The sequence below is a fragment of the Balaenoptera ricei genome, chromosome 19 (assembly GCF_028023285.1).
Source record: "Balaenoptera ricei isolate mBalRic1 chromosome 19, mBalRic1.hap2, whole genome shotgun sequence".
NCBI classification, from domain to species: domain Eukaryota; kingdom Metazoa; phylum Chordata; class Mammalia; order Artiodactyla; family Balaenopteridae; genus Balaenoptera; species Balaenoptera ricei.
This window is the reverse complement of record NC_082657.1, coordinates 46,757,318-46,772,336: the sequence shown is the minus strand read 5'-3', so window position 1 is coordinate 46,772,336 and position 15,019 is coordinate 46,757,318. Positions and strand designations below refer to the sequence as shown.

At 40.6% G+C, this 15,019-nt stretch overlaps 1 protein-coding gene across 1 annotated transcript in view; it reads left to right on the top strand.

Annotated features, from left to right (window-relative positions):
- The first annotated feature begins 1,446 nt into the window (after positions 1–1,446).
- The window catches only part of NQO1 (NAD(P)H quinone dehydrogenase 1), a 29,073-nt gene continuing 15,500 nt past the window's right edge, over positions 1,447–15,019 (top strand). Inside the window, 1 exon segment of the mRNA XM_059903763.1 lies at positions 1,447–1,733. Within this exon segment, the coding sequence (XP_059759746.1) occupies positions 1,447–1,733 (287 nt within the window).

Here is a 15,019-nt window from a genome sequence, read left to right as displayed (position 1 = left end):
CAAAGTGTCGCAAAGTATTCACAAAGTGGTAGCTTCAAAAGTTTCTTACATCGAGGTTTTTCCTGTATGGTTGTCCATTTGGTATATAGTTAACTTTTTTGCTTTAAATTCAGTTTAAGATTTTTCCTGTCCTATATATTTTTTTAATTTGAAACTAACTCAGTTCCAAAAGTCAAAACTATATAACTATACAACAAAGGTATGCACAGAGCTAGATGCCCTTCCCTCTCATCCTGTTTCCCCTTGACCTCTAGATAATCCATTTCATTTGTTTCTGATTTATCCTTGTGTCTTCTTTTGCAAAAATAACTGTGTGTGTGTGTGTGTTACATTTTGGAAGACACAAGGCTGGGCTGTATTTTGTTCACTGCTCTATATGCACATAGATCAGTGCCTGGAACATGGCAGGTGCTCAATAAATATTTACTGTTGCATATATTTGGCATTTAATATTAACTTATTAAAAGGTGATATATATATCCTAACTCCCAACCCGTTACCTCAAAGTGTTTTGACTAGCTGGCCATGAATCACAACTTTCTACCAACTGGTTTAAGAATTCTATTTTCAGGGCTTCCCTGGTGGCGCAGTGGTTGAGAATCTGCCTGCCAATGCAGGGGACAGGGGTTCGAGCCCTGGTCTGGGAAGATCCCACATGCCACGGAGCAGCTAGGCCCATGAGCCACAACTACTGAGCCTGCGCGTCTGGAGCCTGTGCTCCGCAACAAGAGAGGCCGCAATAGTGAAGAGGCCCGCGCACCGCGATGAAGAGTGGCCCCACTTGCAGCAACTGGAGAAAGCCCTCGCGCAGAAACGAAGACCCAACACAGCCAAAAAAATAAATAATTATTAAAAAAAAAAAAAGAATTCTATTTTCAGTTATTGAAGACACAGCCAGAATACTAGCTTGGTTGTGGAGACATTTTAGGGTTGTCTTTAAACTTAGGATGGATTTTATAAGTCATAGAGTTTCACTCCTGGCCAGGAGGAAGTAAAGGGGTTCACATTTACCCTCTCACCCAAAACAAAAGATAAGGTACGGGAAATGACAGTTTTCAGCTTCTGGAGGTCAGGCAGGGCAGTGTGCTGATCCGTGAGAGAGGAGACAAATGAGGTGAGCGCCACAATTGCACTAGTTTGATGTCTAGAGAGAACTTCCAGAAGGAAGAGGTGTAGCCAGAAGTCTTGAGTTGCAGCAACAGAGCTGGGAGTCCAGGAGGGCCCAGACATATCGGAAAGGAGAGAGCATCACAGCACACGAGAAAGAGAGAGAACACACACGCACGAGCACCGCAGGTTTGCAAAAGGGCCCCCACGAGTCCTCAGGTAAGTACCGATCAGCGCATTATGTGAGGAGCTTCCTGAAGATGGGGAAAGAAATACCCCAAAAAACAGGAAATAATCCTCAAAGTTCATCCAAGGCCAGGAACACTTCATCTTTCTGCTATGCAGAGTGGAAAACCTGCTAATTCTTGGGCATCAGGCAAGTACTCAGAAGCAGGAAACTATTATTTCCAGACTGAAGGCTCCTCTGGTCTAGCCCAAAGCAAACCTCAAAAGGATCCTACTCCTAGTTCAATGGCCAGAACTAGTCTTGTGGCCCCACCCAATCCCAGGGGAACAAGAAACACCATCCCAGTGTCTCGAAGGAGGGGTGCTAGAAATGCTGGGCGAACAGCACTAGTGACAACCACCATTGCAGAGATGCAGACATGTGGCCTTGAAACAAACTTGTGAGCAGGAACGTTATGATAAAGAGGGTTGTAAATGCATGCACAGCAAATTGTTAATTCCAGCTTTTCAATCCTAAGGACTAGAGGTTTTAAAAGCTTAGGAACTTCCAAAGGATTGCTTTCTTTCACCTGCGGATGGCTTTACTGTGCAGAAGGGGAGGGAGTTCTCTCCTAGTCCCCTTAGAGCTATATCTCAGAGTTGGGCCGCAGGGTTCATTTTTATCAGGAAGGAGCTAAGGCAGAGCACAGTTCTGATCTAATTCTGGAAAGAATAAGAGGCCCAAAGTAAAGAGAAGCAGAAGAAAACTTCATCAAGAAGACAAGAACAAAGTGGCCTCTAGAGTCTATTCCAGAAACACAGGAAATCCGAAACTCCCCGATTACGGCAGCATCAGCCAGGCGATGGTCACACGAGAGACCAACAAACCCACATATCCACGAACCCATTCACTTAAGTCTACTCCCCCACACAACCCATCTATTTTGCTTACAGGCGAAGAAGCAAAACTCATACTAAAATGGTGTAAATAGTAAAAAGTGAACTATAGGGAGCTTTGTTTATATACGTGCCAAAACAGGGCTTGCCTTAACATCAAAGGACACAGGCAAATTTAAGTCCTCTGACCTATGTGAGACACACATATGAGAAATATTAAAAGGCAATATTTGGGAGTCCCCTGGTGGCCTAGTGGTTAGGATTCTGGGCTTTCACTGCCGTGGCCCAGGTTCAATACCTGGTCAGGGAACTGAGATCCTGCAAGCTGCGGGGCACAGCCAAAAAAATAAATAAATAAAAATAAAATAAAATAAAATGTGCTTTATAAGGGTGTAATAGAAAGATGCAAATGCTTGCCCTCACCAAAACCCACTAAATCAATCATCTAGGCAGGAATGACTGCCCAGAAATAAATGGATTGTTTCATATCATGTAGCCATATTTGAAAACAAAGATCTTTTAACTAAAAAATCTAAATTTCTAGCACACTATTATTTTAATTAAATGTGAAAAATGAAAACGAATCTTTGATTTGGGGTTTAATAGTAAAAAGATATAAACTGTGCTGATGTTCTATATTTAGCTTGCTTTCAAGAATACCAATGTAGGGGGCTTCCCTGGTGGCTCAGTGGTTGGGAATCCATCCGCCAATGCAGGGGACACGGGTTCGAGCCCGGGTCGTGGAAGATCCCACGTGCCACAGAGCAACTAAGCCCATGTGCCACAGCTACTGAGCCTGAGCTCTAGAGCCCGCGAGCCACAACTACTGAATCCGCGTGCCACAACTATCGAAGCCCACACGCCTAAAGCCTGTGCTCTGCAACAAGAGAAGCCAATGCAATGAGAAGCTCATGCACCACAACGAAGAGTAGCCCCCGCTCGCCACAATGAGAAAGCCCGCATGCAGCGATGAAGACAAAATGCAGCCAAAAATAAAAAATAAATAAATTAAAAAAAAAGAAAAAGAATACCGATGTAGGAAACACTTGTTAAGTAAGTTGTCCTTGAAAGCTTTGATTACTAGGTCAGGATATTCGGAACTCATATTTAACCAGAATTCTACTGAGGAACATTCCTTGCTTGACACTTCTGTACCGCTATCTTCTTTAATACATGATATGGTTAAAAGCTCTGTGTCATCGACATTTCTGAAACACTCTCCCAAGGAAGCAGTGGCACCCTAATTCACAGCCAAGCAGCAAAACTATGGGGCATCTAGAAGAATACCCCACAATTATTAGCAAATCATTAGCAATTTTTACCCCAGTACATACAGACAGGAAGAAATCTAGAGTGGAAATGCTGAACATGTCCAGATCACTGTTTTGTTTTTTTTTTAATTTATTAACTTTATTTATTTTTGGCTGCATTGGGTCTTCGTTGCGGTGCGCGGGCTTCTCATTGCGGTGCCTTCTCCTGTTGCGGAGCACGGGCTCTAGAGCACAGGCTCAGTAGTTGTGGCACGCGGGCTCAGTAATTGTGGTGCACAGGGATCTTCCCGGACCAGGGCTTGAATCTGTGTCCCCTGCATTGGCAGGTGGATTCTTAACCACTGTGCCGCCAGGGAAGCCCCCTAGATCACTGTGTTTTTGTGTTCACGCATTCGGAGGTAAATTCTCATAAATGAAACCTTTTGCGTAATTAAGACAACGATGAGACTGTAGTTCTGTGAAGCACAGTGACAAGGAATCGTGCTGCACATTTACCAATAGCTGCTTAGACCTCTTCAAACGCTAGGTGTTTTCTTTCTACACTTTTCACAAAGCTCAGTGCCTGGATCTTGAATCATATTTAACAAATGCTTGTGGAACTGAATGTATGATTCAGACCAGTTTGGAGAAAATATTCAAGAGGCAAGAAATACTTTTTCCAAACTTTTCTTCTAGTTTGCTCTTGGAAATTATAAATGAGTTCCCTGTACTGGAGGTGTTCATGCAAAAGCTGAAGAATTACTAGTGACGTGAAAAGGATCAAGCATTGAAAATGGGTCCCTTCTGTACTTTAAGTTCTCTCATCTGGCACCAAAACTCAATTTGCTACATCAGATAAAATCTCTTCACAACACATGCATGCCATTTCAAGAGAAATTTGAGTTTAACTAAAGCGGTCTAAGCCCAACAGAGGGTGACCTACTTTACACAATATATAATATGACAAAATTCCAGCAGGACACACAGGAACACAGGGAGTCCAACATAACAGTGTGTGTTCTGGGCAGCAGTGATCGTGGCAGTGAGACAGGAGGGCAGGATGGGATGGAGCTTACAGTAGAAGAATTATCTCTCTCCTAATACCAAGGACCTATTCCCTCCAGGGATACTTGGATGGTAGCCACAGGAACCACTGAGGACAACAGATGCCCAGGTCCCCAGACAGGCCCAAGCACGGCTCTGAGCTGTTGTGCTAAGTCCATCACCTGCAGCTCAGAGAAAAGCATGGGGGCTTTGGGGACTTCCTGTGCAAAAAAGCAGCCACACGTGTGGATGCAGTGCCTTAGCAGGTGACTAAAATGAGGCTGTTTGTGTTCTTTCATCGAGAGGAGGAAGGGGACTCCTGAGGGTTCTCCTGCCCCTGCTTTTTATTTCTTGTTAATGAAGACAACAAAGCTTCCTACAGCTCCATGGTGCTGGCCTGCTCCCTGGGGATGTGGGGAAGGCCTTGAGGACACTGTTTTCAGTCGATACACAATGCCCAGGACATACACACACCTGGGACAGAGGCCTGCTCAGAGAAGATCATGGAAATTGTACAATCTTAAACTGACAGCAAATTAAAGCTAGAGGGACCTTTAAGAAAATGCAGCCCCAACCTGTATTTTTACAGATGAGGCAACCAGGCCTCAGAGAGATGAGCATTAGCAGTTAGCACTAGCACCTGGAGCTAGGTGCAAGAATTTTGACCCTAACTCTGATAACAAGGGGCTAGGAGCTGGCTCTGAAGTCCAAGGGCCTGAGTTTAAATTATGGACTACACCATTGACTAGCTGTATAGCTATGGACTAGCCAATAACCACTTGGTGCCTGTCTCCTTATCTGCAAAATGGGGGTATTAGTCCCTACCTCACAGTTTGGGAGTTTCTCAAATGTTAAAAATAGAGTTACCAGCAATTCTGCACCTAGGTATCTACCCAAGAGAGGGGAAAACATGTCCACACAGAAACTTGTATACAAATGTTCACAGTATCATTACTCATAATAGCCAAAATTGGAAACAACCCAAATGTCCTTCAGCTAGTGAATGGATAAACAAAATGTGGTTTATCCATACAGTGGAATATTATACAGTTGTAAAAAGGAAGGAAGTACTGACATGGATGTGTAACAGAGAAAACAAACCTGACTCCATCCTGGATCTATTCCTTTGTGCTTTGTTGCCTGTACTTAGTCATGCTGGATCTGCATCTTTTGTAAAAGCATGTTGCCTTTAGCCTGAAATATACAGGATAGCCCAATCTCAAGGCTCTGACCTTTAAAGGTATAACACTTTTCCATGCATATAGAGATAAAAAGTTGCAGAACAGAAAATAACAATTGTCTTGTTGGAGGTTTATAGGAACACTGTGATCTGACCTATGTGGACAGCTGCAAGAACAAAGGAATCCGTCACTAAAAGGTTTGCAACAACCGGCCACATCCCCTCTCCTTTTAGTGTAAAAGAAGCCTGAATTCTAAGTTGGGTAAGATGGTTCTTTGGGACACTAGTCCACCATCTTCTGGGCCTGCCGGCTTTCCAAATGAAGTCACAGTTCCTTGCCATAACAACTTGTCTCTCCATTTATTGGCCTGTCGTGACAAGCAGTACCAGCTTGGAATTGGTAACAGATGAATCTTGAAAACATTACGCTAAATGAAAGAAGCCAGTCTCAAAAGACCATGTAATGTATGGTATCATTTATAAGATACCTGGAATGGGTAAATCCACAGAGGCAGAAAGTAGATTAGCGGTTACCTAGGACCAATGGTTGGGGACAGGCAGGGATGGGGGAAAGGCAGGGGAAATGGAAAGTGATTGCTAATGGGTACGAGGTTTCCTTTGGGGAATATACAGGATAGCCCATTCTCAAGGCTCTGACCTTTAAAAGTATAACACTTTTCCATGCATAGAGAGACAAAAAGTTGCAGAACAGAAAATAGCAATTGTCTTGTTGGAGGTTTATATGAACATTGTGACCTGACCTACTTGGACATGGACAGCTGCAAGAGCAAAGGATTCCAGCACCAAAAAGTTTGCAACAACCAGCCACACCCCTTCCCTCTTTAGTATAAAAGAAGCCTGAATTCTAAGTTAGGTAAGATGGTTCTCTGGGACAGGAGTCCACCATCTTCTTGGTCTGCTGGCTTTCTGAATAAAGTTGCTGTTCCTTGCCCCAACAACTTGTCTCTTGATTTATTGGCCTGTCATGCAGTGAGCAGTAATGAGCTTGGACTCAGTAACTCCTTCTGCCTATAAAAGTCTTTTATTTTGTACAGCTCCTCGGAGCTCCTTTCTTTGTGCTAGATGGGATGCTGCCTGATTCATGAATCATTAAATAAAGCCAATAAGAGCTTTAAAATTTACCCAGTTGAATTTTAAGTTTTGGTGGTAGTGGTGGGATCTGAAGAAGACTCCTGATGACTTCATAGACAACAAGAAACACACGTGTTGATATCCACAAATGCTTTGAGGTTTTTTTTTTTTTGGCCACGCTGCGCGGTACATGGGATATTAGTTCCCTGACCAGGGATTGAACCTGTGCCCCCTGCAGTGGAAGTGCAGAGTCTTAACCACTGGACCGCCAGGGAAGTCCCTGAGTTCTCTTTCTTTGTCACTGTTTCTGAGGGTCATGGGTAAGTTCCTCTTGATACGAGCTCCACTCTCTGCATTGAGCTCCCGGTCTAACTGGCTTTCCAGTCCAGGATTCATGGGTTGGTCTAGACTGACAGGAGTCTCTAACAGAGCACCAGTCCTTAGCCCTTGGTTAGTCTGTGGTCCCAGGACACAGCTTAATGGGTCAGTTTGAGCTGACACCTGGAACCCAAGTCCCCAGCCCTCAGTTAGTCTGAGGGCTCAGTTAGTCCCCCACCCCTTTTTTCTTTAAATTTATTTATTTATTTTGGCTGCATTGGATCTTCATTGCTTCGTGTGGTCTCTCTCTAGTTGTGGCAAGCAGGGGCTACTCTCTGTAGCGGTGAGCGGGCTTCTCATTGCGGCGGCTTCTCTTGTCGCAGAGCATGGGCTCCAGGTGCGCGGGCTTCAGTAGTTGTGGCACGCGGGCTCAGTAGTTGTGGCTCACGGGCTCTAGAGCACAGGCTCAGTAGTTGTGGCGCATGGGCTTAGTTGCTCCGCGGCGTGTGGGATCTTCCCAGACCAGGGCTCGAACCCGTGTCCCCTGCATTGGCAGGCGGATTCTTAACCATTGCGCCACCAGGGAAGCCCGTTATTCCCCTTTTGTTGGGTTCTGCTGGTTCGGTCTGTAGTTCCACTTTGGGAACCATTTGTGATGAGCACCTAAGGCCTTCTCTTGGCCAGTCCACAGTGCCATCTCCTTGGTTACTGCAGTGTCCACAGTTCCGTTTCCTTGGTTACTGTTGGTTTCTGTTAATGTGCATATGGGGTAAAGGAATAATAGATCTATTGTTAATGGGCATCTTGAAGCCAAAACCACAAAATTGGTGGGCACAGGTTGAGCACTTAAAAGTTGTTAGAATGCTCGCCATCTAACTGTAAGAATCCTGTGTTAAGATAAATTGGTCATGGAATGGGATAGGTCAACACTAGGTCACCTGCCACCTCAAGAAAATTTCCATACAATGAGGTATATTGTAAAACACCACAAAATCCCCAGCCCTGTGGCACATCCCTCTTAGGTATTAATTTGGCTCCAAGAGACCCAAGGCTTAACTAAAGAAATGAGAGCTTCACGTTTCAAAGAATTGAGCATGCACCACCTGGCACAACTGCTTGTTTTATGTCTAAGAACTGTGGTCCCAGAAGCTGTAGATATCTACTAAAATGGCAAAATCTTACTAAGGCAATTTAGAGTTGCAATGGCCATTATGGGCAATGTTCTAATTACACAAGTTTGTTCACTTTACGAAGTGCACTTGAAAGAATGGAACACTTATTTTAAGTGGTATGCAGAAGGCTCGGAAAGGCTTTAAGATTCCAAAATAACTTCACTGAAAGAGTCATTGCAAAAGGCTAATGAAAAATTAAAGGTGCAGTAGGTACTTAAAACAAAAGACTTTAAGACTGAGGTAGCTTCTACTACTCCTCTCTATCCTCCTTTCCCTGAGTACTCACAGTCTATTAGTCCTCTATCTGAATTGCCTTTCCACTCTGAATAAACTATAAAACTGTAACAAAAGTCGACCAAGTTAGTGACCTCACAGCTGCAACCAGTTTCAAGACCAGAAACCTGCAACACCTGGGACTCCCTCACTGCACCCTCCTAGGGGTCCATCAACAAAACACTGGCCCAGAATTGGTGTGTCATTTGCAATCAACCAGGACACTGGAAAAAAGATTGTCCTCAAAGGTTTTTGTCAAATCATTCTACACCAAATTGAATGGCCCCCATATCCACCCTTGAAGGAGGCCCCCAAGAGGGTGCCTCCCATGTGGATGGGACTCCAAGGGATTCTCTGGTAAACTCTACCAGTTATTCCCTTAAATATCCAAGGGGAAACTAAAATTAAAATTGGCGAAAAACCTTGCCAAATTCTGGTAGATACCTGGGCTACATTCTCTAATTTAAGCCCCATCTGCCCTGGAGCGTGCAGATGGGATCCTGGGAAAACTGACAGAAGTTGGCAAAAGATGAGAATTCTTACAAGAGCCAACTCTCCTGGATCTCTGTAGTGCCCAGTCAAGAGAGGAAGGTAAAAGTCCACATTGTCCCTTCCTTTCCAAATTTAGACTCTCATGAATTTGGTTTTGAGGTACCCATTGGTTACTGATCTTTCTCTCTCAGGGACAGCTATTGCCTTCTCATTTGTCTTGTTTTGTCCTGTGAACTTGGCTTGGCTTTCTGTCTGGTTGTCAGTCATTGCATAAGCAGGAAACTCAACCATCAGGTTGGGCGCCCCAAAATATGACTGGGCAGAAATGTGGGTTTCACCCTGTTTTCTGCTAGACATGGCAGACAGATGTGGGTTGCACTCCATTTGCAGTGAGGATCCTACCAACTATTGGCAACTCTCAAGAGAATTGTCTTTCTCTCTTCGGGCTGTCTTTGGGAAGGTTCTGTATCTTGGGGGATGGAGGGGGGAGTACCCTTTGCACTATCTTTGGAGACTCCTCTTGCATCCAAGTGGTTGTTTAATACTGACAGGGATATTTACTCTCTGTGCCGGCTGAAACCTGACAAAATATTTGAAAGGATTTTTTTTTTTTTTAAGCAGCGCTATGGTCAGAATTGGCCAAAACAGAAGCTGATATTCAGAGCCTGATAGGAATCTTGTGAGTGTTTTTTTTTTTTAAGGCCTTTTCCCCTAAGCTAAATGAAACTATGTACCCAGGGGGAAAGAAAAACATCCCAAAGACAAACAGCTCTAAATCTAGAACATAGGAATCCAGGAACCTTTTGATTTCCATCTTAGTTGAAAAGCTTCTCCTTGCTATAAAGAAGCAAATTAAAGATAATGTAGTTGGACGGGTGGATCAGACCCTTGGTGTCAAACAAGTTGCAACCCAATTTTTCCAGGAATTAAAAACAACTGTCCTTGTATTGAAAATGGGGGCTTTACAAGAACTGAAATGCAGCTCTAGAAGCAATTCAAAGCCCACCTTTCCTTTCTACCAATTCCCAAACCTCCCCTATCCATCTTAAAAGACTTACAGATATTGTAAAGCATCTGGACTTAGGGAACAAAAGTCTTTCTGGGTGAAACTTACATTCTTTCTCTGTGCCTTTTGAGATGGAAATGTTCTACCTGGTCTCCTTTAGGAACCAAGGTAATTCTTATCAGAAGGGGGAAAAAGGTTATTTGAAAACTAGGCCCATGAAAAATCTTAAAAATCTTCACCACAAGTATTACTGAAAAGCTTTAGTTATCTGAGCAGGACACCTTAACTTATTCCATCTGCCAGAAATACAATTTGGATCCAATTGTTCTATTTTAAACTAGTAAATTTTGCATTATTGTACCTGTCCCATAGCTAAAATTATAAAATGAAATCTGTAAGATCCTATTCGCATCTGTCTGTATGTTTATGTATGTCTATATGTTATAAATGTGTAATTTTTTTCTACCTCCAGATGGTATTATTTGTAGAGTTCTATTCAAGTTCATGTGGTCTAGGATAATCTTTGGTAAATAAAAGCTAGTTTGTTTGTGGTTTAATTAAAACAGGCATGCCTTTAGAGTTGTCAGCATTAAATATAATACTTTTATTCTACCTAGGTTTATTAAAAGTCAAATAAGTTCATGTTATCTCTGTTACAGAATTTGTCAGCAAGAAAAAGAATTTAACATGATGGTTAGCTGTTTAATGTCTCATGAAATTTTCTTGAGTAATCTAAACATAATTTTTAAGAAAAAGTAAATTAAATAGATGTAAGATAAAATTTTAAAAACCCTCAAAAAACTAAAAATAGAGTTGCCATATGATCCAGCAATCCCACTCCTTGGCATATATCCAGACAAAACTATAATTTGAAAAGATACATGCACCCCTATGTTCATAGAAGCATTATTTACAATAGCCAAAACATGGAAGCAACGTAAATGTCCATCAACAGATGAATGGATAAACAAGATGTGGTATATATACACACACACACATATATACACATACAGTGGAATATCACTCAGCCATAAAAAAGAATAATGCCATTTGCAGCAACATGGATGGACCTAGAGATTATCATACTAAGTGAAGTTAAGTCAGAAAGAGAAAGACAAATACCATATGATGTCACTTACATGCGGAATCTAAGATACAACACAAATGAAGATATCTACAAAACAGAAACAGACCCACAGATACAGAGACAGACTTGTGGTTGCCAAGGGGAAAGGGGCATGGGGGAGGGAAGGATTGGAAGTTTGAGATTAGTAGCTGCAAACTATTATATATAGGATGGATAAACAACAAGGTCCTACTGTATAGCACAGGGAACTATATTCAATATACTGTGATAAACTATAACAAAAAAATATGAAAAATACATATATGTAAAACTGAATCACTTTGTTATACAGCAGAAATTGACACATTATAAATCAATATACTTCAATACAATTTTTAAAAATTTATAATTGACCTTTTCAACAATAATTATGCTTCACAGTATGTGTACTTAAAAATAGTTTCCAGGAATTCCCTGGCGATCCAGTGGTTAGGACTCCGTGCTTTCACTGCCGAGGGCCCAGGTTGATTCTCTGGTTGGGGAACTAAGATCCCACAAGCTGCACGGCGCAGACAAAAAAAAAGTTTCCAAAATCTTTTTGGTACTTGAAACCTTGAAGTTATGCTGAGATAAGTTAAGTGATGGATATTCATTAAATATCTAGGTCATTTCCAAACAAGATAAAATACTGAAACATTAATTACTGGTGTATCCACTTTTGGTTTTCTTTTACAGAGAAACTAAAAATATTTGGGTCTATTAGTAAATACCTTGTGTGCCACATAGAAAAATTTACTATGAGAAAGAATATATTTCTAGAAATTATAAAATGTATTCATAAATTTGCCAATTCATGGAATACTAGTGTAACAGACAGTCCACAGTTGCTTACTTCTTAGTTTCAGGAGGAATAAAAGATTCTAAGGTTTAAAAATTCTAATCAATATATGTAATTAAAATGACTTACTACAGCCATTATGAAAAACACTATGGTGGTTCTTCAAAAAGTTAAAAATTGAACTACCATATGAAACAGCAATCCCACTTCTAGGTACACATACAAAGGAATTCAAATTAGTATCTCAAGAGGATATCTGCACAACGATGTTCACTGCAGAATTAATCACAATAACCAAGATATGGAAACAACCTAAGTGTCTGTCAACAGATGAAAGGATAAAGAAGATATAGTAAATATATACAATGGAGTATTATTCAGCCATGAGAAAGAAAGAAATACTGCCATTTACGACAACATGGATGGACCTTAAAGGTATTATGCTAAGTGAGATAAGCCAGACATAGAAGGACAAATACTGTATTATATCACTTACATGTGGAATATCAAAAAACTGAACTTGTAAAAACAGAGAGTAGAATAGCGGTAACCAGGGGCTAGGGGGTGAGGGAATTGGAGAGATGTTGTTGAAGAGTACAAACTTACAACCAGGAGATAAATAAGTTCTGGAGATGTAATGCATAGCATAATGATTATAGTCAACTCTACTGTATTATAAATTTCAAAGTTACTAGGAGACTAAATCTTCACTGTTCGCAATACAAAAAGGAAATGATAAACATGTGACATTATAAAGGTGTTAGCTAATGCTACTGAATAATATTGCAATACATAAATGTACCAAAGCAACACATTGTACACCTTAAACTTACACAATGTCAATTACATCTCAATTTTTTTAAATTTTATTTCTATTTTTATTTTTTCATTTTTTGGCTGTGCCACACGGCATGCGGGATCTTAGTTCTCCAACCAGGGCTCGAACCTGCTTCCCCTGCAGTGGAAGTGCCAGAGTCTTAACCACTGGACCACCAGGGAAGTCCCTCAATTTTTAAAAACTACTTAGAAAAAATAACAGTTAAAGGGAACAACTGTATGAAAAGTAGATAAGGAAAGTAAAATGGTTCATTGTTTCAGAATGAGAAAAAGGAAAAAAAAAACAGGACAAGATCTGAATGGACATAAAAAAGTTATGAGGTTTATAAAAAAAGGAATCCTGGGAAAGGAACTTTATGTGTAGTCAAGCTGGCTAAGATTGGAATGAATTTAAGTTTTTCTAAAAAATAAGTTTTAATATCAACAGTACACTGGTGCAAAATTAGAATTTAGTTTTCTCTCTGTTAAAAGAAAAAAGTTTTATTGGACTTTTGGTCTGCTTTTGAAAGATTGTGGAAGTTTCCTTAAGTCTTAAGTAATCTGCCCAGACAGCAAAGATTTTGTGTCTTACCAAAATAATTTACTGTGCATGTTTTCTTAAGTAATCAAAGACCTGATAAAGACAACACTGTCTTCTCAAAAGAGCTAAGTTTTGTTTACACTTAGGTAAATTTCTGTATTTGCCTTTAACATCATCTATTGTCATTTTGGTTAAATAGATAATTCAGTATTATTTCATAATGATCTGTGATCCTATTTAATCAAATGTTCAAACCTTTTGACATTTTCCCCAAATCAGATTCTAAACAGAACCACAGAAGACCCAGAATTGCCAAAGCAATCCTGAGGAAAAAGAACAAAGCTGGAGGCATAACCCTCCCAGACTTCAGACAATACTACAAAGCTACAGTAATCAAAAGAGCATGGTACTGGCACAAAAAACAGACATATGGATCAATGGAACAGAACAGAGAAACCCACACACCTAAGGTCAATTAATCTCTGACAAAGGAAGCAAGAATATTCAATAAAGAAAAGATAATCTCTTCAGCGAGTGGTGTTGGGAAAGCTGAACAGCTGCATTTAAATCACTGAAGTTAAAACACTCCCTCACACCATACACAAAAATAAACCCAAAATGGCTTAAAGATAAATATAAGACAGGACACCATAAAACGCCTAAAAGAGAACATAGGCAAAACATTCTCTGACATAAATCGTAGCACTGTTTTCTTAGGTCATCTCCCAAGGCAATAGAAATAAAAGCAAAAATAAACAAATGGGACATAATCAAATTTATGAGCTTTTACACAGCAAAGGAAATCATAAACAAAATGAAAAGGCAACATATGGACTGGGAGAAAATATTGGCAAAAGACGTGACTGACAAGGGATTAATTTCCAAAATATACAAACAGCTCATACAACTCAATACAAAAAAAACCCAAACAACCCAATCAAAAAACGGACAGAAGACCTAAGTAGACATTTCTCCAAAGAAGACATACGATGACCAAGAGGCACATGAAAAGATGCTCAACACAGCTATCAGGGAAATGCAAGTCAAAACTACAATGAGGTATTACCTCACACCAGTCAGAATGTCCATTATCAAAATATCTACCGGGGACCTCCTTGGTGGTCCAGTGTGTAAAACTCCACGTTTCCACTGCAGGGGGTGTGGGTTCGATCCCTGGTTGGGGAACTAAGATCCCACCTGCCACGCAGTGCTGCCAAAAAAATATATATATGTATATGTGTATATACATATATATATATATATATATATATATATATACACACGTGCATGCACACACACACACACAAATAATAAATGCTGGAGAGGGTATGGAGAAAAGGGAAACCTCCTACATTGTTGATGGGGATGTAAATTGGTGTAGCCACTATGGAAAACAGTACTGAGGTTCCTTAAAAAACTAAAAATAGAGTTGCCATATGATCTAGTAATCCCACTCCTGGGCATATATCCACAGAAAACTCTAATTTGAAAAGATACATGCACCCCAATGTTCATAGTAGCACTATTCACAACAGCCAAGACATGGAAGCAACATAAATGTCCATTGACAGATGAATGGATAAAGAAGATGTGGTATATGTATATACAATGGAATATTACTCAGCCATAAAAAAGAATGAAATAATGCCACTTGCAACAACATGGATGGACCTAGGGATAATTATATTAAGTGAAGTAACTCAGACAGATAAAGACAAATATCATATGATACCACTTCTGTGGAATCTAAAAAAAATGATAC